Source organism: Anser brachyrhynchus, assembly GCF_964034855.1.
Source record: "Anser brachyrhynchus genome assembly, chromosome: 9".
In the NCBI taxonomy this organism is placed as follows: Eukaryota; Metazoa; Chordata; class Aves; order Anseriformes; family Anatidae; genus Anser; species Anser brachyrhynchus.
In genome coordinates this window covers 22736955-22764886 of record NC_137703.1, presented here as the reverse complement: position 1 = coordinate 22764886, position 27932 = coordinate 22736955, and the positions used below count along the sequence as shown (strand labels likewise).

The following is a 27932-nucleotide window of genomic DNA, read 5'->3' as shown; positions in this document are numbered from 1 at the left end:
TCTTACTTTTGCCGATGGGTTAGTCTTCTTCAATATTTGAGTTGTCATAGAAAGGAGAGGTTAGGATGACAGCTGTTCATTACAATTCCTTCTTTATTACAAGAGCTTAACTCTGCCACTGGCTGGCTGGCCCATTTCTGCTAGCTTTAGCACAAACAGTGCTCCTAAAAGCTCCTCCTCTTGACAGCATCTGTCTGGATACTTCCCTCAACAAGCAGAAACAAGGCTTTGCACAGAGCCACTTAGGTGCTGGGAATGAGCTAGGAGTCAGGGAAACCATCAGAAGCAGAAATATTTTGGTGGCGACATCCAAGATTTGGCAGGCAGAAATGCATGCCTACTGACACCACCAGCTTCACACTAGAGCAGTCACATTTTTGTAGTATTACAAATCAAAATGTCAACTCCCCCAACAAAAACAGTATCTTAAATGATACCTAAAAACCAGAAGCCAAAACTTTGAAAGCATGCATCTCCTATGAAAGTGTGCAACCCCTGCCACTCCCTATGATTAATGCAACATGCCTCAGCCTTAAAAGAAAGAGGAGGAAGGGTTCATTATTTCTTACTAATGCTTTGTACTTATACAATTTTAGAAAAAGTCACCAATGAAGTATCACACAAGACTAAATATAATAGATGCAAAGTATTTAAATATATGTATTTCAATTAAGGATGAGTAAGGAAGCAACTGCTTATTATAAGAGGTGCCTTAAGTAAACTCAGAATTCTCACCTTTTCCCTGGCACCCAGAACAGCAGAGCCCAATCTACCTTCTGTTCCCAGAAACACTGCCTATGTCAGATACTGTATCATCGCAAATGTACATCTCACAGTACTGCAACTTACTCCCAGTGAAACTAATGCTGCTTCGTAACTTTATTTGTAATTTATAAGCTCTGTGGGCAACATGCCAGTGTATTCTCTTGGTCTGAACATAGCCTCCTGAACAGACAACGATCAAGTAAGTGAGTCCAGACAAATAAAAGAAGGAAGAGGGTCTAAAAATTAGGCTTAAAATGTATGCGCACTAATATTTACTGTGGCTTACTCCCAGCTAACTGATCAGCATGTTAACCTTATTTTCTCTGCATGATCGCTAAGTACTCTACTAAAATTAGGTCAGAAATTCAGATCAGATCAGCTGACTCAGCCCAGCAAGATCAGACAAAGGCTAGTTGTTTTTTTTTTCCAATGCGATGCATGGTTTATCCCCTTCAATTTACAATAGATCCATACATTTTTCCCCACAATTAACCTATCAGAACCACAGAGAATGAAATAGCAATCATGCTAACGGTACATCAGTGCTATTGAAGAAACACAACACAAATGTATCCTTTTGTAAGGCAAAAATATAATTGCACTTTTTTTTTTTAGGGTCATTTTTCAGATCTTGTTTCCAAACTGCCAATACTAATGCATTTCAATGAAGTTTTAAGTCATTCAGCATGGTTATCAGATGACTCAGGTAAATAACAGATTCTTTGCAATAATGTTTGTGTGAATACCAACACTGTATTAATATTAAATAAAGCGCTCATTAATTTGTTAATATACATGAACAGCCTACTTCTCAAAGAGACCATCTGAACACCAACACTGAATAGCTCCTCAAAAATTAAATCATCAGACTTATGCAATTTTCAGTAGGTGCCAAAGACTTGCAACTGCTTTATTTTGATTCCTGCCATCAAAAGGAGCGTGTTTGCTGGAACCCCCTCTCCTGCTCAAAATCTACCTGCTGGGAGTCGCAGGGGAAGGCTCCCTTGTTGCTACGGAGATTGTTTTCGGCTGTTGATAGTCTCCAGACTGTTAGCACTGCTATCACTGCACATGTGCACCATTTGCTATCTAGGCCACACTATCAGGAAATAGGGTAATATAAATACCCATGAAGATAAGGTAAAGACATAAGGAAACTAGTACAGAACAAAGAAGAAATCAATAATCCTACTTTACCTTTTCTGACTGCCGTGTTTCAGTAGACATGGGCTTGGGTGAACCTCTGGAGGTTACTACAGGGAGCAGACTTGATTGCAATCAGCCTAAGTGACTTTAGACATCATTGTTCCTGTAGTCAAATCAGTTGTTTTCCCTTAGTCTGTCATTGCTCTTAGTTGTACTGATCAAGGGTTGATCATGAATATCTATTTTCCGTTCCCAAGTTTACACAGGGAAAAGATAGAAAAAGTCTAGGTAAAGAAAACATTTTCTAAGATTTCCTAGGGTGTTTTTCCTACTCCATTTCCTTAGAAGGAAATATTGCATGCACACACACACACCAATGCTACTGCAATAAGCCAAATGGGTGGGGAGTAGAGGGGCCTACCGTGAACACAGTTTCGCACAGAATAGTGCTATATCCAAGAAATGTTGGTGCCTATAAATCACATACACACACGTTTATGCATGCACAACACACACATACTGTTCCTCAGATAAACCCACAGCATTGCTGGGAATCTTCCTTGCATTTTCTGACACTACCTGGGGAGCAGAGCTCTGTTTCAGCCATCTCTGTGTAACGTAAGCAGAGAAATTCATGATTTGGCTCAGCCCTAAATCATCAACACTTATCCAGACCTCTTCATCAAATCACTTTGCCAGAATCAATAAACAAAACCACACAAAACAACCACAAGGTTGGAAATACTATTACCACCATTCAAGTTAGGTATGGAGAAGCTTAAGAACCAGGTAGGTCCAAAACCTACTCCCATGCCTCAAGAAACTTATTTACAACAAAGCCTGTTCTGGCATTTAGTGACCTTTATGATCACTCATAAAAGTGCTCGTGAAAGGCTTAGCCAGAACACAGCCTAATTAGCTGTCAACCCTAAAGACCATATTCTAAATAAATATGTATACATTGACAGTTTAACAGCTTATCAAATGAAGTTGCCACCACAAGGACCGAGGAATTTATTTTTGCAGCAGTTGTAAATTAATGAAAAAGTGAAATTTCAATAAATTCAAAAAAGTTCAAATTAGATTTGTAAATAATTTTCTTCAGTGGGAAAAGCCAATAATTTAAGATCATAGAATAATTAAGGCTGGCAAAGACCTCTGAGATCATCTAGTCCAACCGTCCACTTACGACCAATATTGCCCACAGATAAGAAGGTACTTTTCATCTCACTACTTTAGAACAGTGGTTTACTGACTAGCACTTTTGCTTAGCAGGTGAGACATTCAAATTTTTCCTCTTCTTCATATAACTATAATTTAACCCCCCCTTACCATCAGACCCTACTCATCCCTCTTGGAAGTTCTGCAGTGTATGTAACTACAGTAGTCAAAAGAAAGAGAAGACTAAAACTGCAGGGTTTCTTGTGGTTGTTATTGTTTTGTTTTTTACTGCTAAAGGCACTCATCTTCAACACAAATTTTCCAGTACCTGCTTCCAGGAACACTAAATGAAACTCGCAAGAATTAAACAAAATGCATAAATCCTGCATAGATCAAAACAAAACAAAAACTGCATTCATTTGATGCAAGAAAAAACGTTTTTCTTTGTCAAGTCACGCATAGCATAGCTCCTGCTACAAGCTACCTATGCCTTTGACTCCTCAACAGTTTGAATCCCTCTAAACATCACCCAGAAGGAACTGACAAGGTAACTAGTCCAGAAGACACAAAAACAAACATTGCATTGGCTCTTATTATTCACTTTAATTACACATTCTTATATCCTCTACAGAAACCAAATTAGTGGAAATCCAGATAATTCTAATTCCTGGAATGTAAAGCAGCCATTATTTTGCTTTATGTTGCTTCTTCTCCTTCCCCCAAACTATATGGGCTGCTCTTTTCCTTTTAACATTCCATCAAAATTACCAGACTACTGAGGCGTCACTGGAATGTTCACAGCACAGCATGTCTGTTATACCTGGATGTACAGTACCCAAGACATGGCATAAAATTTAATCACTTAAGCTGAAATATGGAAAATTCATGCTGGGGGGAAAAAAATTCAAAGGACCCCTACCAGTTTGTGCTCAAGCCATCCATTTTCATATAAAAGTTTAGCATTTAGATGGATGGTTTAATTGTATTACACAATTTGCCCATTTTGATAAAATACACATTTTGGACATGCAAATGTGTGTGTGAGTATACGTGTATATAGATAAATAACTCTCTAGATAGATAGATAGATAAATAACTATCCCACGCACCCTTCTTTTCCTGTCAAAAAGACTGCAGAGATTTCATTGCTATCCTCTGGCACAAGAGGCCACATCGTGTAAGCGCTCCTCTCATTAACTGTCAATTAAAATTGATGGAATTGTTCAAGAGACATTATGGGGTTATGCCCATCAGGTGTGTGATCCACTTCAAATATTCAAACAAATACAATTTATTTTTTTGTTACTGACTTCAGTGAGCGCAGAATGGTCAAGAAGTCAAATAACACAAGACAAAATTTTTGTAGATACCAATTAGGGAGCTTTGAAAGCTTATCAGAATCTGAAACCAACTCAAGAAGAATCTGTTTTCATCTGTGAGGCTGTCCCTATTTGCAAGGGTTTGCACAATACATCTTTGCACAAAGTAGACACTGTTGAACTAAAAGCACCAGGTGGCTGAGGACCTATTTTCCATTAGATATAGGTCTCCAATTGCAAACACCTAGAATTTTTGTTACAAATCACACCTGCTGAAGACGCCACACATACTTAAATTTAACACATTTTGATGGGAATAATCTCTTCCATTGAGGAGAGGAGAACCATTCAGTACTGTGTCTATACAATATAATACACATGCAATTAGCAGCCTGACACAGGCCTGTAATGCCTTTTTTTGTGTTTTTTTTTTTTTTTTTTTAAACCAACAAGCAGCTGGAAGTCAACTGATCTAAGCAGATTTACCACTGCTGAGACTCTGAGCCCCTCACTGTTCATTCACTCTGCCAGACCACTCATCTTTTTATCAAAATATTTACCGTTTTATTGCTTCTTCTTGTTTTCGGCGTTTTTCGCTCTTTTCTTTCAAGTAAGCCAGGTTTGTTTCATTCCTCATGCGATCATTCTCTCGAGCAATGTCTGATGCATTCTGTATAACCAAGCCATCATAGGCCTTCATCCCCATATCTTCAATGTACTGGAGAAAAGCGCCCAAAGTGACCTCCTCCTGATTAGAACTCATCATCTTGCAGGAGATAATGAACAAAGGAAAGCAACGTTTCCTGCAGGTTGAAAAACACATAATACCTTGATCAGTAGGAAAATAACTTATGGTTTATGACAGCGAGACTGTGTCAATTATAATTAACATCTCTATAAGAACTTTTATACTTTCTCCTGTCTAAAGGACAATAAACAAAGCAATTCAGAACACAGAACTGTATTATTATAGAGACAAGAAGACAAAACCCTACAACCTCTTCTTTCAAGTGATGCTGATCCATCCAATTATATATTGTTCAAATCCCCAAAATTATGTGGATTATAAGGTTTTCTCCCACCCCTTGCTTTTCCTAACAGCTTTCAGTTGCAAGGACATTGTTTTCCCCGAATCTTGGTTTGAAGTGGACTGAAAAAGTTTCCAAGGACAACAGATCCTTTTTACAGTTTAGACACAGCTACACCAAAGCAAATCACCAGAAAAAAATTCCTGTTCTGCAGAATATTTCCACCTCAAAAAATTGAGGTGGAAAATACCGTTCCATTTTTTAGAACAAAAAAGTTCAATTTTCTCTTCAGGTTCAAAATCTAGAAAGAAGTATTGTAAAATAGCTTCCCGTACTTCTCAGTAACACAGAAATGAATCCATGAGCTCCTAGTCATCTGCTGCCCGGCAGCTTATTAGCTTGAAGCCCCAAGAACAGACAAGAAAACTCAGCTCAGCTGGGACCTTCAGAACTGTGAAGTGCTTGAGTTCTCCAAGCTTCTGTATTTCTTCCACAGGTATGACAGACACTTGCATTTACAGCACCTCCAGCTACACAGCGTGGAGCTGGCACGCACTGGGATCCCCAGCCCACTTATGGCTCCATGGCAGGAAGCCTAAAGGCTCTCAGAAAGGCCTGAAGGCTTCCCACTCAGAAGCAGACAGCCTTGGAGTCACAACAACCCCGGTGTGCAGGCATCAATAAATACTACAGGTGACTAAAGACAAGGTGTAACTTGAAAAAACATATTGGCCAGCTAAATTCTGTACAACCAGATTAACAAGCTGTTATGTGAGTAATACAGAATGTTAAAAAGCAGGCGTGCACCACCTTATTTTACATGCTGATTGCAGCCTTCCTGCTCTAAGGTACAGAGATGCTACGATCTTGACTGGCGCTGTCCCGCACCCCGCTGTGAGGGGGCCGCCATCTTACAACCGAGGCCTGACGCGGGGTGATGGAGCGAGGCACCGGCAGGCCTGGTGGCTGCACGCCGCTCCAAGGCCCGCTTGCCTCGTCGCTGCGAGAGCAGCCCTCCCTTCCTGCAGAAGGATGCTGTGACTTCTCGGAATGTGCCTGAGAACGGTGCCAGCACTGCTACTAGAAGTGATCTTACTGAATAGGCAATGAGTAGCCTGTCTGCACACAGATTTTTAGGGGCAGAGCCCCTGCGTAATCATCATCAAAATTTTTCATCTGTCTCCTAGCATACTGCCATATTTCTAATCTTTATTACTCTGCTGGACAGGCAACATTCTGATCAGGGTAGGCCCTGATTTATAAAAATAAAATAAAAAAACTAATAGATTCTAGCAATCACTGTGGACATTCGGGCACAGCCCTGAGCACAAGAACAAAATGTTTCCACATCCATGGAGTAAGCAATCTGCAGGGCACGTGAAGGGTAGAGAAATATTTTCCACCCTTTCCCTCCCCCTTCTTGATCATGTGAAGTGGCAATGGCGACAAGCTGATTTTAGACAGTTAATGATTAATGCGATGCACACCAATGACTTTTCCCTTGTTATCTGTTTTTCTATATCAAAATTACTTCTGTTCAGTGGTAAGCTGTGTTAAAAACATGAAGATTCAGAGGTTGGGAAGGGCCTGCTCCCATCACCTCTGCCTCCCAAGAGGACCTTTGCTATCATCTGAGCCTGAACACAAGGATGTTCAGGATCACTGGATTGATCTTACCGTATTTTCAGCAGGGATATAGGTATCTTCTCCTAATCCCTGCAGGCTACAACCAGTAAAGAGGTCTTAGCACAGCCCAAATGTGAACACGTGCCAATTTCACATAGCTGTCGCACTGGAGGTGGCTAGCACTCCACTGGGCCGGAACATGCACTGAGCAATCAGATATATTTACTGTAAGTGGCACAGTGTCCACAAAGGAGTGAATGCTCCAGTAGACATCATTTTAGACCAATTCTTAACCCTTCTGATTAAGAAAAATAAGTTCAGGCACTAGATCCCCTACATGGGGGGCTCTCTTTACAGCAGTGAGGCCTGCCTGATTAAAAGCAATATTACTGGCATGGACTGCTCCAACTCCAGAACCTCAAAGCTTCCCAAATAGTTCCTGCTTCCTGATGGTTAAGATCTAGGCCATTGCCACAGCAGATGTTTATTTCACTTTATTTTTTATTTTGGAATTCTAGTAAGTCTAGTTTCTGCATTGGTGTTGCATTTAATTTAATTCAGATAAACCTGTAAAACAGAGAAACCCCACTGTAGTGACCTTAATGGTAGCTTTGCCATTGATTTCTCCAAGGACCAGATTTTACTCATGAAATATAATATGAAATTTTATCCTGAAGATAACCTCAGCAGGCCCTCAATAAATGCAGTTCAGATCCATTTTTCCAAGAGACAGAACTTGATCTGCTTTGCACCCTCTTTTATGACAATACTGCATTTTTTTCCATGCCTAACCTTTTTGTTTTTTGGAGGTCTAAAATGAGTGACTCTTAAGGGTATGCTGAATCTCCTTTTATAGTTAAATTTATTTATATACAGAAGGATTAATACCAAGGTTGTTCCAATTAGAAAAAGACTAAAATAAGCAAGTCTCTGGTCACCGCACACAGCTGAACAAATACTTTATATACTGTTTTATCACTACTACAAAGCTCATTCAGAATGCCAAAAATTTGCATGGTATTTAATTAAATAGATCAAGAAGTTCTTTGCCCCAACAGGGGTCCAATCCTGCAACAGTAATGAGAATAGCTGTTGTTATTGAACTCCTCACTGACAGTCAATGCCTGCATGCTACTGACACCAAATTCAGCTTGGGGTATTCCTGGAGGAACTGTTGGGGGGCTCACAGAGACTTCAAAGCCTTTAACCAGCTCTTATGGCACTAATTTTGAAAAGCATCTATACCTACAGCAAGCATTTTCTGGATTAAAACCTGCATATCTCCTGCCTGCATGGTATTTTACAGCCTCATTGCATTTACTAATATCTGATGGCCGTACGTGCTCTGCTTAAACAGGGAATAAAAATGCAAACAGCTGGGGCAAAAAGCTTAACTAATTACTGTAAACATTTTTATAGTATTAGTATTCCTTGCATAGCACATTTAGACCAATTTTACTGAAAGGTAGCAATACCACTTCTGAGATACTACGTTAACGTCGTAAATGCGCTTTCCAACTGCAGTCCACGTGGCCCACCAAGTCATACACATCATTTGCTTGCCACTCTTATCAGGAAATGCTGATTGTGGGCAGCACCGATCAACCTGTGGTCAAAGGTTCTGCTTGCTGGTGAACTCAGGCAGCAAGCAATTCCTACCCATCTGTCACGACAGATACAAGTACAAGCAAGTGTTCTGGGTACATTTATATTTGATTAAAAAATGCAAATGCAAGTTGTTAAATATGTAGTGTAAGCTGTAGGTGAGGCACCACCATTTTGGTAACCCTAATATACACGTTGCAAGCAGATATTTTATTAGCTAGTAACAGGGACCATGCAGGGCCACCTTCTATTTGCAACCAAATTGCATTCAGTACATTTTGGTTTTGAAACCAATACACTCTGGAAAATAGTAACTGAAAGTTGCTCTGTTTGGGATATTCTCCTAATACTCCTTTCTCTTCCCCCCTTCATTGTGTGGGGACAGAAGGAAACATGATGAAAAGCCCTGGATTTTGCCCCTACTTTTTTTGCCCCTATTGGAGCCAACATACTGAGAAAATTGAAATTAATGGAAGGAACTTTGCTGTAAGCATTCAACAAACACTGAACAGTTTTGGAAATTCTCCTGAGTGGAAGGGCACATGTAAGGAGTTGTTCAACATGTTCACTTTGCCTCTTAGAGGGTTGCACTAACACTATGTGAAACCTCACTGAGAAATATAGTTGTGTTCGTTGTCACCTGAGCCTCCAAATAGCCACAAACGGAGTTTCACACATCTCCACCTGTAGCTTAATCTTTGCTTTCTAAGCTATAAATAGAGCTTTTACATTTATGAGAACTCTGTACATGTTCTTACAAGTAGCAACATAGGCCAGGTGACCAGACAGTGATTAATCCTACATTTATTACATAATTGTGCATTGGTCCTTTCAATGCTACTATGTTTGTTAATATACACTGATGAATTAAAACATCAAGTGTTTTAGATTTAAGTTCTGTAACAAGTGTCACCATCCTGGGGAAAGATTTTAAGACCATCCAGAAAAGGAGTCTCTGACAATATAATCTTTTTTAAAATTCAGGAAGATAAAATTTCCTCAAAATCTAGAAGTGCTTTCTTCCAAATCAGAGAGACATTTGCAAAGCAGCAGAGAGCAGCTCGCACTGTCTTGGCCTGTGTCATCAGCTGTCAGCATGGAAGGCGTAAAGCAAGCAAGACTTTTGTGGGTGGGTGTCCCCTGTCCCCCCCAGCCAGTACATCTGGCTTGCTGCTGGCAAGGGCAAGCAATCCCCTTACCGGTTTTGCCTACAAATATTTACATAACTGAAGTCACGATCTTTGTAATGATTCAGAAATAATTTATATGTGAGAATAATGCATTGTGCTTCACAAGACTGTTGCACACCTTACTTTTTACTCAACTATTTGCTCCCATGCCAAACATACAGCTTCTTGATCAAAACCAAACACCTCTTTTTCATGTGATCAGCATGCAAAGACACTGAATTCATAAAATAAAATGCAATTGTCCTACTATCACAATATTGCAGCGCTGCTAGGTGCTACCATTCAGATATGTGGTTCTCCCTCTTATTCACATGAGGATCCCCAAAATATCAGTTGCTTTTCAGCATGCTTGACAGCCATAAGCTGCAGCTGTGCTGCACTGAAAATTGGCAATGCTGACATTAAACTGAAGGAGCTTTTTGAAGCAGTGACAAAGGCACTGATTGCCTTCTTCCTCAACCAGAGGGATTTTTTTGTTGTTATTTTAACATAGGAGAACCAAGCACAGTAACACAACACTACAGTTGCCCAAAGTCCTGAGCCCAACCTTTCATTTATAAGAGGTCTACACCTCCCCAGTCCTGCCTGTCTTCCTTCCAGATACTGCCTCTTCTTTGAAAACACATCCACTTTTGCATTGCCTGTCAATTCCCTCAACAAAATATTTCAGGAGGATTCTGCACAAATCAAGGATACTGATCAGCCATTCAGCCCTTAAGTTTGTGCTGTTGTGTTCTAGTCACTTGAAAGGCAGTAAGAGATGAGCAGACAAGCTATATCCAATTTTCACAAACTGCTGACCACAGCAGTGCCAATAAGGACCTAATGGTATTGGGTGTACAAAGAATACTTCCTCTGCAACCAAGAAAAATTCAGTGATGGAAAAAAAATACTAGAGACTACTTTCCAGAACTCTCCTCTTATCATAACTGTGCCTTATGCCAACTGACCTTTGAAATACCCAAACAGTTGAATATGATGTGAAAAATTTCTAAGACATGCTTTTTGAAGTTGCATTCCCTCCTCATTCTTAATGATCTGGCATCACTATTTTCACACAGTAATGCATTAAATTCTCATGTCAAACAGAAAGTAAAGACTGTCTCAAATAGGCTACAAGTTTCCTGCTATATATCATTTGACAAATTTTTATGCAGACATTTAAAGAAAAATACTACATTCATTTGGAAATACAAAATGTACCCCCATATTTTGACTGGGATTACACATTATATGCCTTGTCCTCATTATATTGTACAGCATGAGCTCTAGCACCTGGGTGAAATCATTGAAGCTAAGTAGTGCTAAGTCCTTCACTTAAAGAGGTTAAAAGTGTCTCCTTCAGGAGAATGAGAATGCTATTGCATGGGTTTAAAGTAATAGCCCATTTCTATAGACATCCCGCCCTTCATATGGGGAAGTCATCCCCCCTGTAGTTTAAAAAAAAAAAAAAAAACAGGCCTTGAATTTTGCATCCCTTGGTAGTGCTTTCTGAAAAGGGAAAGGTCTTTGCTAACAATGACTCCTCGATGACTCTAGAATGTAAAGAGCTGTTGTTTACTTTGCAATAAGGCAACACTTCTATCACTTTTATCCCCTGAGGAAAATAATGCTTCCTCCTAACCACACGGATGTTGGACAATTACAAAACTAGATTCAGAACAGCTAGTACTTAAGTATAATTATGACATTTTATCATCCCATTATTATGTGGATGATTTATGAACAAAAAGAAGAAATAAAGCCACACAGGGACATACACACACATATTCTGTATGCAAACAGGAGTGTATTAGAACTCAGAAGAATGAGCTTGCTTGCTGACGGATGTGGGTTTTTTTCTCTCCTTAAAATGAAATGGAGATTTCACTACCACCAGCATCATGTTAAGATGCTGTAAAATATTAATGGTGTAGCATGTCTAATAAGTAACTAACATAGACGTTAAGAATTATTTCAATTAATTCATCAGAAAATAGCAAAGAATGTTTTTAATTATTTAACAGTGCCTTTTACCAACAAAAAATCCAGCTGCAAAATGTCTCTATTACAAGCACAATCAACACGTGAAGTACACAAAAACAGTCAAATAGACTTCAGCTTTTACTTTAGCAATGGCTTGATTAATACCTCCCTAAAAGACATGCAAGTTCACCATTATGCATTCCAACTACTCATTATTTCATTCTGTAAGTATGATTATTTCTTCATTCTAATTAGCACCATATTTTATCAGCATGCTCAAAGAATTTTCAAAAATATGTACGTACCAAAATTCAAGTCCACGGGGACTGCTAAGTGCAATAATCAAAGGTGACTTTTGCCTGTAAAAGCCCTTTCCTGTGGTTATCTCAGTGCAGTCGGAAGGGATATTTCAGCACCATAAGAAACAGATTTGCAGTTAGGCTCAGTTTTTTCTTCAGTTAAAGTGCATTAAATCTTGTTGGCAAAATTGCCCAGATTGTAGAATTCGGCATCACTGTAAGCCAGCGTTACATTACGGATCTTCTTAACGTATGATTAAAACGGCATGGAAAGTTTGGCTTTTAAAAAAAAGCAGTGGCAAGAGAAGACAGGTGCTTGCTTCTTTAAATCCACATTCAGAGAAGAGAGGGTACAGATAATGGGAGGGTATAAACAACACCCTGCTTTGAGGTCCAGCAGAGAAGAAACTGGATGGTTTTTACCCACTTTACAACATAAAAGATTACAGCACCATCATATGCACTAACACAGAGATTGCTAAGGTGCCTCATTTGAATATGTTCTGTGGAGACAAAAAGAAAGGAATGTAAGGAGTAGAAAACATCCTATCCAAATGGCTTCTTGCGGCAGGAAAGACACTCGCTCCCTCATCGCCACTTAGACACAGAAGGTCTGAAGCAGCCTAGCTTGTGGCATCGCCTCTCTCTCCCCCCCGTGACTACAGGCAGGCTTGCTCCCTCCAGCTGCCTTAGTCTGTTGCTGCCGATTAATCAGGGCTTCTCAAACAAAGAGCAAGCCTACCTTCGGGTGCCAGCAGGACGGCGGGGCTCGGCGGCTGCTGCAATCCGGCTGCCGGCGCGGCCGCATCCCAGCACCGCGGACAGCTCCTGCCGCCTCCCCGGGCCGAGGAGAGGGGGACGGGGGCAGCCACGGCCCCAACCCCAGCCCCAAACCCAACCCTAACTCCAACCCCAAGCCCGGCCCGGGGGCTCGGCGCCCCCCCGGCCAGCGCCGGGCTCGTCTCCGCCGCGCTGGGGCCAGCTAGCAAGTCATCCAGCGGGAAGAGACCTGCGGCAAGAGCACTGGCGCGTTTAGCCTATAGGTAGGAAAGAATATGCAACACCACCCTTCCCCCCTCCCCCTCTTCTTTCCTCCTCCCCCCTCCCCCCCCCCAAAAAAAAAAAAAATTTGTTCTTCCACAGAGAATGTGTAAGTTAACCTTTAGCCCGTGTTATGGCTCAAGGAAATGAGCAGCCACTTAAAAGGAACATCTACGCCTCGGTTTGATACCTCATATTGATGTATCTTTTGCACTCACCCTCACTGAAAGCAGTGCAAGGCACACAATTACTGCTGACGCAGATTAGGCTGCTGCTTGGGGAAGGAGGGGAGGAGCTTTTTAACCTCATCAAAACAACCTCCCACCACCTGCTCCCATTGCACGGGAACAAAACTATGCTCCTCGGACAGAACGAGCGTGACATTTACGCTGTTTTACTTATAGTGCTATAAGATGCACGCTCTGGAATGAGGCATTCTGTTTGAGAAGCATCCAGGATGAAACCACGCAGGTTTAGGCTCATCCAGAATTTGTAAGCATGGTGCTTTGGAGGGAAACATTTCCTTTTTTTCTGGAGTGGAAACCTGTGTTATAGCTCCTCCTTTCAGAACGTGTGCAGTTTTGCTTTCTCCCCCAACCTGCAGCCTGGACACAAAGCAGAAGCGTTCACTCCCTGCATTAAAGCCAGTAAAAGGGGAGATGTCCAAATATGCACAGAGTGTGTTCCCCGTTAATAAATGTCATTTCAATCTGCCTCCTTTCTCAACTTACAGACATATTTCTCTCACATGAATCTTGGCTCAGATTAATTTATTTCTAAAACTAACAACTGCTATTCTCATACCAGAAATCAAGTACAAAGAATAAACTCCTTTCAAAATAATGCATGTTCACATGAAAAGCAGTGCGAAAACACAAGCCCTCACGTACAGAGCACAGAAGGTACTTCCTGCAGATTTACTAACCCCAGACTGGGATGCCAAAATATCACATCCCCTTCAGGAGCACTCAAGACAGCCACCTAAACAACCACAGCGCAAGACTGGTCACCGCCTTCAGGCAGCATTGGCCAACACTAACATCAGAAGCATGGCCTGAGAAAAGTTTGCTCCTAGACCCCTGCCTGTTGCAGGGAGGACTCTTACAGCTTCCCGTTACAGTGCGCAGCCCAGCGCTCCTCTTACAGCCCTGTAAGGCAGGGAACAGGGCACCGAGGCTTCCACGTAACACCTCCAAAAGAACATTTCAAAAGGATGCTTTAAGAAGGGTTAAAAAGACAGTAAGGCCTGAAGACATGGATGGTTTCTCTTTTAGTCAGGGAAGAAGAAAGGAAAGGAAGTACCAGCAGCGCAGAAGAACTGGAGGCAGCCCTAAAAGAAGAGCTCTTCTCCTAGCCCAGAGGCTAGCCTACAGCTCCACCGCTGATTTTTTTCTCCTTGAAGGATACTTTAAAAGGAAGAGCTGTAGTTGTGCTATAATTGAGGAATTCCTTCTTCCTTTTTTTTTTGTCAAGTGGAGATTCCTGTCATGTAATAGCCTTTTATTTCCCATATTTTTCCAAAATTTCAGACCTTCCTTATCTCTGCCCCAAGTCAATGTACCACAAAGAGAAATTGCCTACTGAGATTTCTTCCATGTTACTTTAAAAATTATATCCCTGTAAATTCATTATAATTTCATTAACAATTCGAAGAACTATGAATTTTAATCCATAAACTTGAAACACCCAAGTAATGGGCATCTCCATGAATAACTTTGTGGGTAGCTCTAACTCAGCCTCCAGAGGAACAGAAATTGAAAGAAAAGATTCTGATACTGGCTCAGAAATAGAGCTAGCATCTTCTTTTCCAGAGTAACTTTGCTCTTGGCTATGTCTTCACCGCATGATTCATCCCAGTAATTGAACTAACCCAGATACAATCCCCTTGCAGACTACATATGTTACTGCAACTTTTGGCAATTTCCAAGTCTTATCGCTCTTGTAACAATGATCCCAGGGACCATGTTTCCATCAGCTCTGGGAGGAAATGTTCATTTTGCTTTCCAGTGTCACTGTGGGAAGGGCACTGGAGAACTATTGTGACCTCTGTAAGGCTGGTGGCTCCATTCCCAGTTAAACCACAGAAAAGCTTCTTGTCTCAGCCAGATAGCATCAGCCCAGGAAAAAGCATCTACATTATCAATTGCAGGATTTTCTGCATGGATGGCAGAAGGATTGGATCAAAATTCAGGTAACCTGATTTCCACCCCCCACCCCCCCGGAAAAAAAGAAAGCTCATTACAGAACAATCCAAGGATCATCTTTAAATATGTATAAATATGTATAAAGACAACATTAACAAAGCCATGACTAGCTTTGACTCCTTAGTTATAAAGGGGGCCTAACCAGAACAAATATATGCATTTCCAAAGAGTACTACCTATGTTCTCATATTGCAGAGCTCTACACCGGACTTTGTGGTTTCAAGACAGCCAGCAATGGAGAACCATTGAACCATTCCTCAGAGAAGCCATCAAGCCCTTCTCCCCATCTCCTTTGCACTACATCCTTCCTGGAAGTTACAACCATGCAAGATTCTGGCAGACAGATTATTTGCACTCACTTTGAATATCTTAAAAACAAGCAAAAAAACAACCCACAAACATGCAAGGCTTCATTACATAATAGATACATTTATTTTATTTATGTGCATGTACACACATGCATACATATATATATGTATAAATATACACGAAGTCAGGGGGGACACTTGACCTGTGGTTGCATTTTCACACTGAGAAAAGAGAGGAAGATGAACAATCTGCTGTAGAAATGCACACTGGTGTCTGCTCAGTCTTTTAATAGATGTAGGACACAACAGGGCCAGGCAGAGAGCTGCAGTAAGTAGCCTGGAAGGACAAACCACACAATAGGAGGAGACAGACCTCTGCAGGAGACTTCTTTGCCAAGGGGACAACAAGCTCTTTCAAGCTCAGAGCAAAGTGGATTTGCAAGGCCTGAAGTCTGCAGGCAGAGAGACAAAGGGCTTTCAAGAGGAAGAGAACATTTAATTTAAGATGCTAACTGACCACTTAGTGACTGAGAAAGGCTGTCCGCCTGTCCCTGAAGTAAGGGAAACTTGTAGAAAAATGGATTACAGAGTTTGGGTTTATTGACTCAGTCTCCGCTTGGCTGGAAAATGGAGGAAGGCTCCCCAAGAAAAAGGAAAACCCATGATTTCCAGGTCTGAGCCTGGCCACACATGACTTAGTGCAGAGACCCTTATGTAATTATTTAGATTAATTATATTTATGTAACTATTAACAGGTTTAATCACCTTGAATGACCTCCCCCCCCCAAAAAAAAAAAAATTCCTTTGTTAAACTAAGCTAAACTTGGCTTGCTTCTTTCTCCTTTACACCCTCCCCTTACCTTCAATTATTTTTTTTTGTCCTGGTTCTTAGTTTCTATTGCTGCCAGTCTTCAATTGCTGCAGCCACACCGTGCTGCTTGTAATATGGATTCCTTGCCTTCCTGACCTCTGAGCACATCTCTTAACCTAAGCCTTTTCTTGCTACTCTGCTTGACTTTTCCAGGCTTGCATTCAACTCCAGGACCTAGTACCTGGTTCTAATTAGTTTTAGCTGATAGGACCAAGTTAACAGTATTAATTTCATTATAATACAATAGTTTCATCACAGAGACTATCATAAATCTCATGTATGAGAGGCAAGTGAAATTTTCAATGGCAATGTTACCTATGCCGCATCCTAAGTCTTGGCTTAGCAATCACGATGACATGCCTTTAGCACTGAACATGCGTATATGCTCACCAGTACACAACAGCCATAGCTCACGTGTCTGCACTAGGGACTGCTCAAATTATAGTTCAATTTGCTTAGCAGAAGGACGCTTTTTAAATACAAAATGATTTTTTTTTGCTTCTGCATAGACTGAGCAAAAAGGAAATTATTAGTATGGAAAAGAAACTGCTTAGATTTTTATCTGGATTTTAACATGAGTTGATATTTTTAAATGGCAGCAGCCTAGAGGAAATATATAGAAAAGTCTCTTGTTTATTACATCACCTTTCTGTTTATTATCATAGGAAGCCTAAGGTAGCTTTTACATGACTGAATGCAAGTATCGTGTCACATAAGGAAGTGGAGCTTTTACTTAGAGAGCAATAAGCAAGCCATGTCTACACTTCGCAAGCTGCACAATTATTACCAGAGCCAGAATGCATACTGCCACCGCCACAACCACCTGTAGAACTACATAAACTAACACAGTGCTCACTGTAACCCCAACTTCAAGTGACTTTCTGAGGTTTGGTTTGTTCATGCTGTTAGTATCAGGCTATGATCACTCTAAGCAAAGTGAAAACCTAACCATCTCCCTATTTGCAAGTAACTTTCGACATATGCTGAAAGATTACATAGAGACTTCTAGACAACTGTTTCCAAATTATTTCATCCCATGTGTCAGGACAGCTTTAATATTCATGTCTCTTTGCCTCATTCTTAAATGCCTGGAACTTCTGCAGTTGCTCCTTCTCCCGGCCACGTTTGGTTCCTTTTGCCCTGCTCTCCCTACTCACACATCCAGTGCTACCACAACAAGCCTAACAGAGAACACAGACTAAAGGAAGCTCTCATTGCTCTATTGTGGCATTTGTTTCAGCTATTTCACATCCCTCGACAGTGCCCTTTCACTTCCCTGGAGCACACTGGCTCTGCCCCTCCCAGGGATTGACTATCCACAACCACTGCAGGCATTTCTCTTATTTTGGCAAGGCATTTCCAGTATACTGAGGAGTCTTCTAAAGGTACAACGGTAGAGGGGTCCCTACTCATGTAAAAAGCCAATTAAAGTTAAATGCTTAACTGCCATCTGTGCCTTTAAGAAAAATCTCTTAATTTTCCCCAGTGATCAATTTTTTTCACATGGGACCAATTTTGCTGTTATTGCTTAGGCAAAATTCCCATTGAAGTCCTCAGGGAACTTTGCCTGAATACAAAATGTGGAGCGAAACCCTGTGCTTATTTGCATAGAGCACAAATCATAAAGATCATATCCTGATGCAAGTGATTTATCCTATATGACAGTTGGTGCAACTGGGCTATTTTTAACCATGATTTGCTGTAAAATATTTCATGATATTTACCATTCCAAAAAAAAAAGTCAATTGATTCTTTTTCCTTAAACTGGATCAGATTGAAAGATTCTGGCTGCTTTCCAAACCCATTAATTACTAAATGGTACATTTTCAACAGAAATGTTAAGCTATAAGTAGTTCTTCTAGAGCCAGTTTGCTCCTAGCTAAAATCAATTAAAGCTGGTAAAGATACATTTCTCTGGTCAGGTCCCAGATACAGGCATCTATATTTATAGTGTAGTGGATCCTGGCAAAATTGTCCAGCCTAGATGCAGTTGTACAAGCAAAACTGTTTTTACTGTGTAGCTCATGAAAGGGATAAGTAGGTGGCTTTCTGGGATAAATCCAGCTGTGTCAGTAGGGCTGCGCTCACACTGTGCTCTGTTTCTGCTTAGAGTAGCCTCAATCTCCCAGCCCACAAACAAGCAAACACTGCCGTATGGAGTATAAAGGCAAGGCAGTTTAAGCTTGCTTGTCACCACCACACCCCGCTACTCATTCCGATTTGTGTGGCCTTGCAGGGAACTGGGTCATGGAAATGATCCAAAGCAGAAATCATTTGGGGTGGGAACGAGGGGAAACCCAGAAACACAAAGAAGAGGGTGTTCTTTTCAACCAGATCACTTCCTTGCACCACACAATGCAGAGGGCACTTCACAGCGTGAGAAGGAGTACCCCTGCCAAAGCGGTCTGTGACTTTTAAAGTGAAAAGTCCTTATGCTACAGACACCGGTGTGCTTCAGCTTCTATCTGCATGACTCCACTGCACAAACAGCACACATGCCAGAGCTTTTGCACAGAGGCTTGTCCTCCTGAAGCTTACAGGAGCAGAAAATCCCGCAGTTTGTGGGGGTGCTGACAGACACTGCTCACTGCCCTAGAAACCCCAGGACATCTGACAACACAAGCAACCCTCTCAATTAGTTCCAAGCTGGCAGAGAAGGGCATGTGCACAGTGTACAAAATGTGACCATGTATGTAAGCTGTAAAGTGTTTTATCAGAGCACTTGACAATCTCCAGACATCTCAGGGTTTCGTGTAGCTGCAGTGCTGGCTCACACGCAGAACCAAGAACGCCGGTGTGCTTCCCTCCCAGCCCCTGCTACTGCTCTGGCCTCACGCTGGCAAAGTACTGCTTGGCTGTGTGGTGAAGCAGATTGGCAAAGCGATCAAGCTGAGAACTAGCCTGGGATTTTGGCACTACATGGATGTTATTACTTGAGAGGACCACCCTGCCTATGCGACCAGTGGGCAGCAGAGAGCCAGAGCAGCCCAGCTGATAGAAGGCAGGCCAGCTGAGTCTCATTCAGGAGCAGCCAACTTCTTGTTTATATCCAAGCTACTCAGAGAGCAAGGAGCTCCAGTGAGTCCCACAGCTTTTTGGAACTCCACAAATAAAGTGCCTGGAAGGGCACAGAGAACAAAACCTGTAAAAGCAACCCACAATGAAGTGTACTACAAGAGATCTGGGAATGGGAGGTGAGAGGCAACTTCTTTTCTTGAATTAGGAGGTCTCCTATCTGTATTCTTTAACATCACGTGAAATCCCCACCCCACCACCCCACCACTGCAGGTAAGTCCTGTTTAGTTAGGAAATGGGCAGAGATGGGGAAAGTTGGGAGTTTCTCACTTTCACAAAACAGAGTTTGGACCATTAGATAAAGAAATACTAGAACCTGGAAGACTGGAAAGACTCATAGAAGAAATTGCATTTTGCATTTAAGGACTGACAAATTGACAGATTCCTCTATTAAATAATTAAGTTTTGCTATGTATACTGAGATGACATTTAAGAGTAAGTTGTTGCTATTGGCTAAATTCATTAAGGAATTAATTTTATAAAGAAATTAAAAGACTATGTATTCATTCAGTAAAATATACTTAAGCTTTATAAACCACAAAACTAAATCATTTGTCGAATGTGTTTTCTTTCAGTATTTAAAAAAATCCACACAGAATATTTGTTGCTACATGCTTCAGGACTGGGCAGGAGGGCAAGGACAGTTTGGAAGAAAAAGCTGATAGACCCATAGGGAGAGCATGTACAACTCAATGGCTGGGCAGGGGGAAAAGTGCAACAGGCAAAAAATAACAAGGATGTAGAGATGGTGAAGCTAAAGAAGTGGCAATAGCAGAAAAAAAAACTGAGGACAAAGCTACGTGAAGTCTTTTGCTTGTTTTTCTTAATTAGACAAAGATAGTCTCATTAACTTGAGTTGAAGAAAGCGAGGTTTGTGGAAGAGGAAGGCCTTGCACAGGGGATTTCCAGTGGAGAGGGAGGCCAGTTCCCTGCTGCTCTTGGTGCACTGAGGAGAGGCCGTGACTACAGAGGTGCTGGGTAGGCCCTGGGCTTCCTCCTGCTCCTGTGGCAGCCAGCGGCAGGAGATCACCACCCCCTGGAGCCAGCTCCTAGCACAGAGAGCCGTGGGCGGACAATGGAGAGAGGCCTGTCACAGCCAGAAGCCACCACCAGCAGCTGGCCTCCTCGGCACGGGGCTGGGCTCCATCACAGGCTGCTCCAGGCCCCAACGCGCTGCCGGGATCTAAAGTTACAAAACACGTGTGGAAAGTTGTCAACAGAAGGGGCTGGTGGCAAGGCAAGAGGTAGCCTGGCAGCCCCAGGGCACCAATTCCTCTGGTCACAGCCTAACCAAGCACCAAGGAGGGCAGCAGAGGCCGATTTTATTCTGTTAGTACAGGGAGATGGGCCTCTTTTTAGGGCTCTGTATAAGTACTCTCCTCAGCACCTGAGACAGAAGAAAAGAGCAGTAGCTTCTCTCATACATTTCCAAAAATGTTCATTTCCATACAGTAGCCGGCTGAAGTTCACCATGACTTACGTGTTGTTGCAAACATTTTAGTGGAAGTGAGCTATTTTTCCCCAAGCAATTAAAAAGATCAAATTCTTCTAATTACTATGGAAACAATTTCCTGCAGGCACTCCCTACATACACCGTTAGGAAAACTGCTTTTCTCCACAGTTATAGCTGGCTAATCATCATGTGTCAGTTAACTCATTTCTGTTCCACACATACATACTTATTTTCTTGGAGAAAATATTGTGATCCTTTATATTCTCTCAGTATAATAGCCATTCCTATCAATGGATGAGCTACAATTGCTACCACTCAGGAAGAAAGGAATGCAAATGAGGAATACCAATTAACCTCTTTACAATTAAAAATATCTCTATCTATTATAGCACCCATTAGTGATACTCTAGTTAATGGTCTGTCAACATTTCCATTAGACCTTTTCCCCCTGCTCCCACACAGAACTAAATCCTAGCTAATCACCTTGAATATACCTCTATGGATTTACACAATAGAGATACACAGCTCAAATGAGGCAAAATACAAATTCTGTTATCTTGAGCCATTACATTCTCTTAAGTACCTGTTTTCTAATGTATCAGTCTAAATACTCTGTACTGCAAATACACTAAATTTTACAAGATGATTCCCTGCCCCCCGTTCCCCCAATGTTACAGCTACTTCATGTACCAACCCCCCCCAACTGCAAAGACTTGAGATTTGTCCTAAATATACACTGTGGAAATTGTAGGGTGAAAGTGTGTTCACAGCAGATTCTTTTTGTCCAATATAATTCACATCATATATTTCTTTATTAAACACTAGATGTGAGACAGTGGGCTCCGTTTGGTGCCATGCACTGTAATACCTAGAAATGACAGGGTGAATTAAGGACAAAGCATCAGCCTTAATAGGTTAAGATCCCCTGGCATCCTTATGGTCAAACCACACTCTCCACACTACCGTAATGTAGTTTTTGTATGTCTAATTCATTACAAATGTATCACATTCATATATATTGCATTTGTTAGTCCTTCCCACTCTCAAAACACACTTAAGTATTTTATAGTGTGCTCATCAACTGTCCTCAGCAAGAGGGCTGGCATACTAGGAAGGGTAAGCACTGTGTAACCAGTACCCAGATGGAAAAAGAGAAGTCCCCAGTATGAATCCTAAGCTATAGTTAAACCTTTATTTTCACCACAGGATTTCTCAGTAAATTTACATAGTACTGTTGGTTATCTATATGTACCTTGGCAACATTTTGAGCACTGAGCTTGCACACAGCAATTCAGATATGCCAGGTTATCCTGTCTTGTTTTTAGTCTTAAAATAGAGGATCAATGCTCTGACAGAGGCTAATTAAATGCATGTACACAGACTACCCCTCAGAAATAAACCCTGCACTCTGTGCACCAGAGTAAATGTTTAATACAGAGCGACTGGCTTTTGTTTGGGATTACAATTTGCAAACTCTAATTAGATCAACCGAAAGTGACTTGCATTTTATATATTACAACTGATAAAATACTAGTTGGAAAAACTATGTTTTTTCATTGTCAGCAGGCATACAAACCAATGCCACCACATACATAAATGCTAGAAATACTGCTTTGTGGCAGCCCTGCAGGGATGTCCTTAGTTTTAGAGACTGGTTGAAGTCACTATTCCTTGAATTCACGTGGCTACTCTAGCTCATTAAGTCAGAAAAGTACAGATCTGTTTGCAAATTCAGAGAATGAACGACAGTCCAATTGAAGCTACAGTTCACATTCTCCAATGTGTAACTAAAACTGAAGACCTTAATTTCCTGGAAAATGTGTCTGGCACTACTACAGGCCAGCCCAGAATGACATCTTTCTGTAAAAGCCTTCAGTTGGTAGAACAGCCCTCACACACCAGCTTTTTACCCATATATCTTATTTAATCTTGTATTTAGGAAAATATGATACCATTGCACAATAACAACAATTGCATCTGACATTGTTTATGAATCAGAAATCTATACTTAATAATGAGCTTTTTTTTTTTTTTTGTAAGAAAACAGGGTAATAGGAGAAAAAGTGGAGCTTCCTTATCTGTCTTGAGTTTACATGTTAAAGGCCAGCTGCTGTTTTATTTTCTGGAAATATTTCAAAGCAAAAACCACTTCAAGCTGAAAAATCATTTAATTAAAATCCCAATCAATTCCATTAAGAGGCACCAACTTAAGTGAGGCCCAGAAAGCGTGGACGATCTCCTGAGGTGTCTGAGGGACATCTTTCACTTAAATATGGTGGCTGTGGAGCAGTGGGCAGAAGTTAAAGGCATATCTGAGCTTTCATTTTCAAATGCCATTAATCATTTTGGACCACTAAGAGATCAACAACAATGACTAAATAGGCAGCACAGCCTAGAAATTTAAGTGTGATTTTAGCCCTTTTATTATCTAGATTAAGCATTCAAAAATCTTCAAAACTGACTGAATTGCGTGCCTCTACCTACAGATCTACATAGACCAATTCTGATTCAACACTCACAGTATGCTTTTCTTAAATGAAATTTCCTCCAAACTTACACATTTGGAAGGAATGTTAATGACAATACTTTTTTTCTTCCATTATCAGGAGAATTTTACATTATGGCTATTTAAATGCTTTCCAGTGACCAAAGAGAAATTTAAACAAATAAATGTTTTGCCAGAATTTTCTTCTGGAAGTAAAATAATAATAATAATAATAATAAATTGCTTCTATTTTAACACAAGAACAGCACAAATGGCATACTTTTCAAAAAGGTTCCATTATATACTTCTCCTGTTACTCAACTTTAACATGAAACCAAAATAAAAAAGCCTTCCTGGGCATGGAAAATTCAGAAGCCTTTGCCATATTGTAAGCTTAGCTAATAAGGTGGCAGTGGGAACATAATCTGTTATTTTCATTTGGCTTTATTTATAGAGGTGAAAAATGCATACTGCAGAATTCCTGTCTTTCAGTCTCCTTGAACAACATTATTCAGCATACTTATTCTCAAATCATTCACCATTTGCCTCTCCCTTTAGGGAATATGCTCTCCTTTAGAGTTATTAGGAAATTGTGTGGCTTGGGCAGTACAAAAACAGAACTCAGTCGAGGATGTACTGAATTCAAGGTATTGTCACCGAGACAGCCACGCTGAGAGCTGGAGTACAGCCTCAGCCATGTATGCGAGGAGCAGAGCTGCAGTTTTCCATTACCCCTTCACAGTATACTACTACAGGCAGATAGTGTTGTGGGTCTGTGCAATATGATCTGTCAGCTGAAGACACCGCCTATGTTATCCATCCAAATGTGTAGATCTCTCCAGGAAATCACTACATGCTCTTCTAGGGTGATGTCACTATAAACCCATTTCCCAAGGTGCTACTAAAAGGAATTAAGGCTATTTCCAAAGGTTTTGCTGCAGTCCTTCTGGAGTGGGTTTTTAGACGTATGAAGTGTTTTTTTTTTTCCTACTTGAATAGAACAATTACATTGTGGGTCTCCAACACATCACAGATGGAGCCTGCTTTCCCTAGTGCAGCATCGAGAATGAACGTGAAGAGCTGGTATTGTTTAAAGGCTCCATGGCATATGAGTCGGTTGATTCCATGCACACACACAAAGGATATGCACGATCAAAAGCAACTCAAGGTTCATTTTATTATTTAAGTTTCACATTGGCTTTGAATACCTTAGTTAACGTTCATTGCAATTCCTTTGGCAGGCTGCTATTGTGAATACCACTGAAGATTTGCTCAGAGATGTTCTGACAAAGCTTTCTCATATTGGAAAATACCAGCTTGTTAAGCTGAAAAGCTTTTGTGGCAATATGAGACTGTAGCAGAAACCTGCCAGGTTAGTGGCAAGCATTAGGGGAACTCAGATCCTTGAAACACCAGCTTTAGGGTTCATGACAAATTATCAGGCACACTCCCATCCAACATAAGCGACTCCTTCAGGGCTCCCATCTTCTATTACACCGATCACCAGAAACCCTCTGGGCTGCTATATAGCCAGAGTAAACATGGCACTTTGACCGAACTATTTCCTGATTATCTCCTCAATCTCCTGGCACGATGTAGAGAATAAAGAAACAATGCCAATCCCATGGCTTGCTTAAACTGGCAGCAAGAGAACAAGACAGAGTTAGAATGTTTTTGCAGCATTCTGCACAACTGATCAGTGTTGTGTTACATCCTCCAGACACCTCGGGGAACTCTTCAAATGATTACATTCCCCTCTGTGTAGGAGCACACTGCTGGGTTTGGTCCTTTGCATCTGATCTTTGGCTTGTTTTTGCCACAGGAACTTTTGCTGAATCTCTCTGCATTATATCACTTGCCTGTAGTGCTGAGAATTCAGACCTAATGCCTCCACATTCTTCTCACTGCCAGTCAGTCCACGCTGACCTACCCAAACTTCTCACTTCAGCACACTACACAGAAGTATTTAATGGGATTTTTACTTCCCACTTTCCAGATTGCTAAAAACAAGGCCAAATATAGAGCAGGATACAAATAACATCACATAAATTTTGTGAACCTAAATTGCCAAACATAACAGGACTCAAACTTCTTCCAGAAGTGAGAATTAGCAGCAAACTCCACTGAAAGCAATAAAGAAACATCCCTGTAAAAGTAGTGTAAACACGGAAAGAAGCAGGTCCACTGAGTTTTATAGCTCGAACATGTTTTTCCTCACATAGAAAAATAATACAAGAGCTAAAAAAGCTGCACAGGGAGTCTCCAGACCCCTGTGATCTCCTGCTCATAAAAGCAAAGCTCAGTGAATGATATTTATCACAAGTGTCTATTATCCATGAACACAGGATTGTCTCAGGCCAACATCTGGGAAGAAATAAAAAGAAAGCGATGTACGGTGTCTCAGCTGCACTCACATGCTACTCAAAATGGGCACATCTAAGAAAAATACAGGAGTCTTCCCCCCTCTTTCCTTTATCCTCATGTGTCTAAGTTAAACTGCACTAGAAATCTCACAGATACTTCTTAATCTGCAGCAAAAGAGGCCTTGAAGTTTCTCATTTCCATAATTAAAGCAGAAATCTAAAGACTGTTCTTTGCTGGGATATTTTTTTTCTTAATCATTCCTGTGAGTCATAAATAGGATATGAAGTAGTAAAAGGTGACGCGAACTCTCTGCCAGAATAGGCACTCCAGAATGAAAGTGGCATTACTGCTTATCTTTTGCTTCTCATTATTCATCTGTTTCATGTCTCTTCATTGCCAAGATAGTTTAACATTTCTGATGCTTCGTATTTTACTGAGGTTTAATTGCAGAGAGCTTTAAGGAAGGAGGAAAAAAGGCAATAAAGACAGACATGTGCTAAAAGATTTTTGCTTAAACAGTAAATGCTGTTGCTATACAATTTAAAACAAATTAGCTCAGAGGGTGACGCACAGGATTGGAAACAGACTAGACTGCTTCCCGATCGCTAGCGGATGAAGGTCAGGGTGACAGAGGTTACCATAACCAGTGCAGATTGTGTGGCCAACTCCCAATTGTTATGGTTACAAAGATCTCATTCCAAATAATAAGGCACATGTGCATTGAAATAGACTGACTTTCACACTTAAATAAGACAGTCACTGAACATGTTCCCATCTGCTAAAGTGGAAGGGTTTTACAAACAAATGCAAATATAAGAGAAGGATTCCTCAAAAAAAAAAAAAAAAAACGGTCTCAAGAAATGAAGACAACACAAATGTCTCTGTCTAGATTAAAGCTGAGGTTTGGGCATTTACCAAAAGTTACTTGATAGATTCCTACAGAAATACTAACAGCCAACCCCAGAAAGCCCCTTTCATTCTACTATTGGTCAGCACGATATACTAGAGTACTAGCCATTTACAAAGCAATACATGGGATGACATACTCATGTTGGTGTTTTATGCGGAGCTACCACCACACTGTGCCTCAGAAGTAGAGAAAGCAGTCTGTTGTGGCTGGCCCAAATCAAAGCGACATGGATCACGACAGCATTGACTCAACTGAAGAGCACAAAAATCCTTTCCCTGCTATGGATTTCCCACCAAGTTTGCTGCTCTCTGAACAGTAACAGTTGACTTGGACATCCATTATAAAATCTTAGCCCTCTTTTAGGCATACTGGCACATCAGAGTCATCTCACCAGCATCCTAATAGGGACGCACACTGGAGTGCAGAGAGGTGCATCACAACAAAGCGTTTCCTGTAACGCGCAAAATCCCAGTAGCCCCATCTTGAGCAGTTCTTTTCTGAGAAGCCTGACCACCTTGCCCAGCGCTCAAGGAGTCCTGTCCAAACACCACAGTGATGAATTCCCCGTTTCCGGGGTGGGAGAGGGGTACACACCACATGCTGACAGCCGAGAGAACCGCTGCACTGACATTTCTCATGTACAGCTGGGGAAGCACAACGCTGACCTTGCAAACAACCCCCTCAAAAACAAACAAGCTTATTCAGGAGGGCCAACTTACTCCACAGCAAAATCACGGTTAAGGGTAGTGAGATCACTACTAACTTTGGGACTACAGTGATTCCTACAGAAATTAACTTACTCTGAATTTGTCTCAGATCAGGCAGCTGCTTTCACTAGATTCAAGAAAGGCCCTTCAGAACTGTAACTTGCCAGCCCAGAAACAAAATCGGAGCTGTGGGACCAAATTATCCCAAACCACTGCATTCACCCACGGGGCTTCAGATCCACTGGATGATGAGTTAACTATTACTGGGAGTAGGGTTGCTCAGAGGACAGCTAATCTTACTGTCTATGGAACTTTATGTATGCGCAGTACAGTTCTGCTAACCTGTGGCAGCATTACTAACAACAGCTTTTAAGTTATCTTCTATTGCCCAGCAGTGGATTTCCAGTCTG

At 41.1% G+C, this 27932-nt stretch overlaps 1 protein-coding gene and 1 long non-coding RNA gene across 9 annotated transcripts in view; one reads left to right on the top strand and one right to left on the bottom strand.

The window, feature by feature from the left end:
* NYAP2 (neuronal tyrosine-phosphorylated phosphoinositide-3-kinase adaptor 2) overlaps positions 1–27932 on the bottom strand; it is a 165912-nt gene that overhangs the window by 123923 nt on the left and 14057 nt on the right. For 2 of the 8 annotated variants that reach the window (XM_080604051.1, XM_080604053.1), the window contains exon 2: positions 4952–5194. In XM_080604051.1, the coding sequence (XP_080460177.1) occupies positions 4952–5194 (243 nt within the window). The other 6 variants (XM_080604056.1, XM_080604055.1, XM_080604058.1 and 3 more) reach the window with 6 other exon arrangements.
* On the top strand, positions 13592–21607 carry LOC308199632. The gene is made up of 2 exons (XR_013954763.1): positions 13592–19722; positions 20179–21607. It is a non-coding gene; the product is annotated as an uncharacterized lncRNA (long non-coding RNA).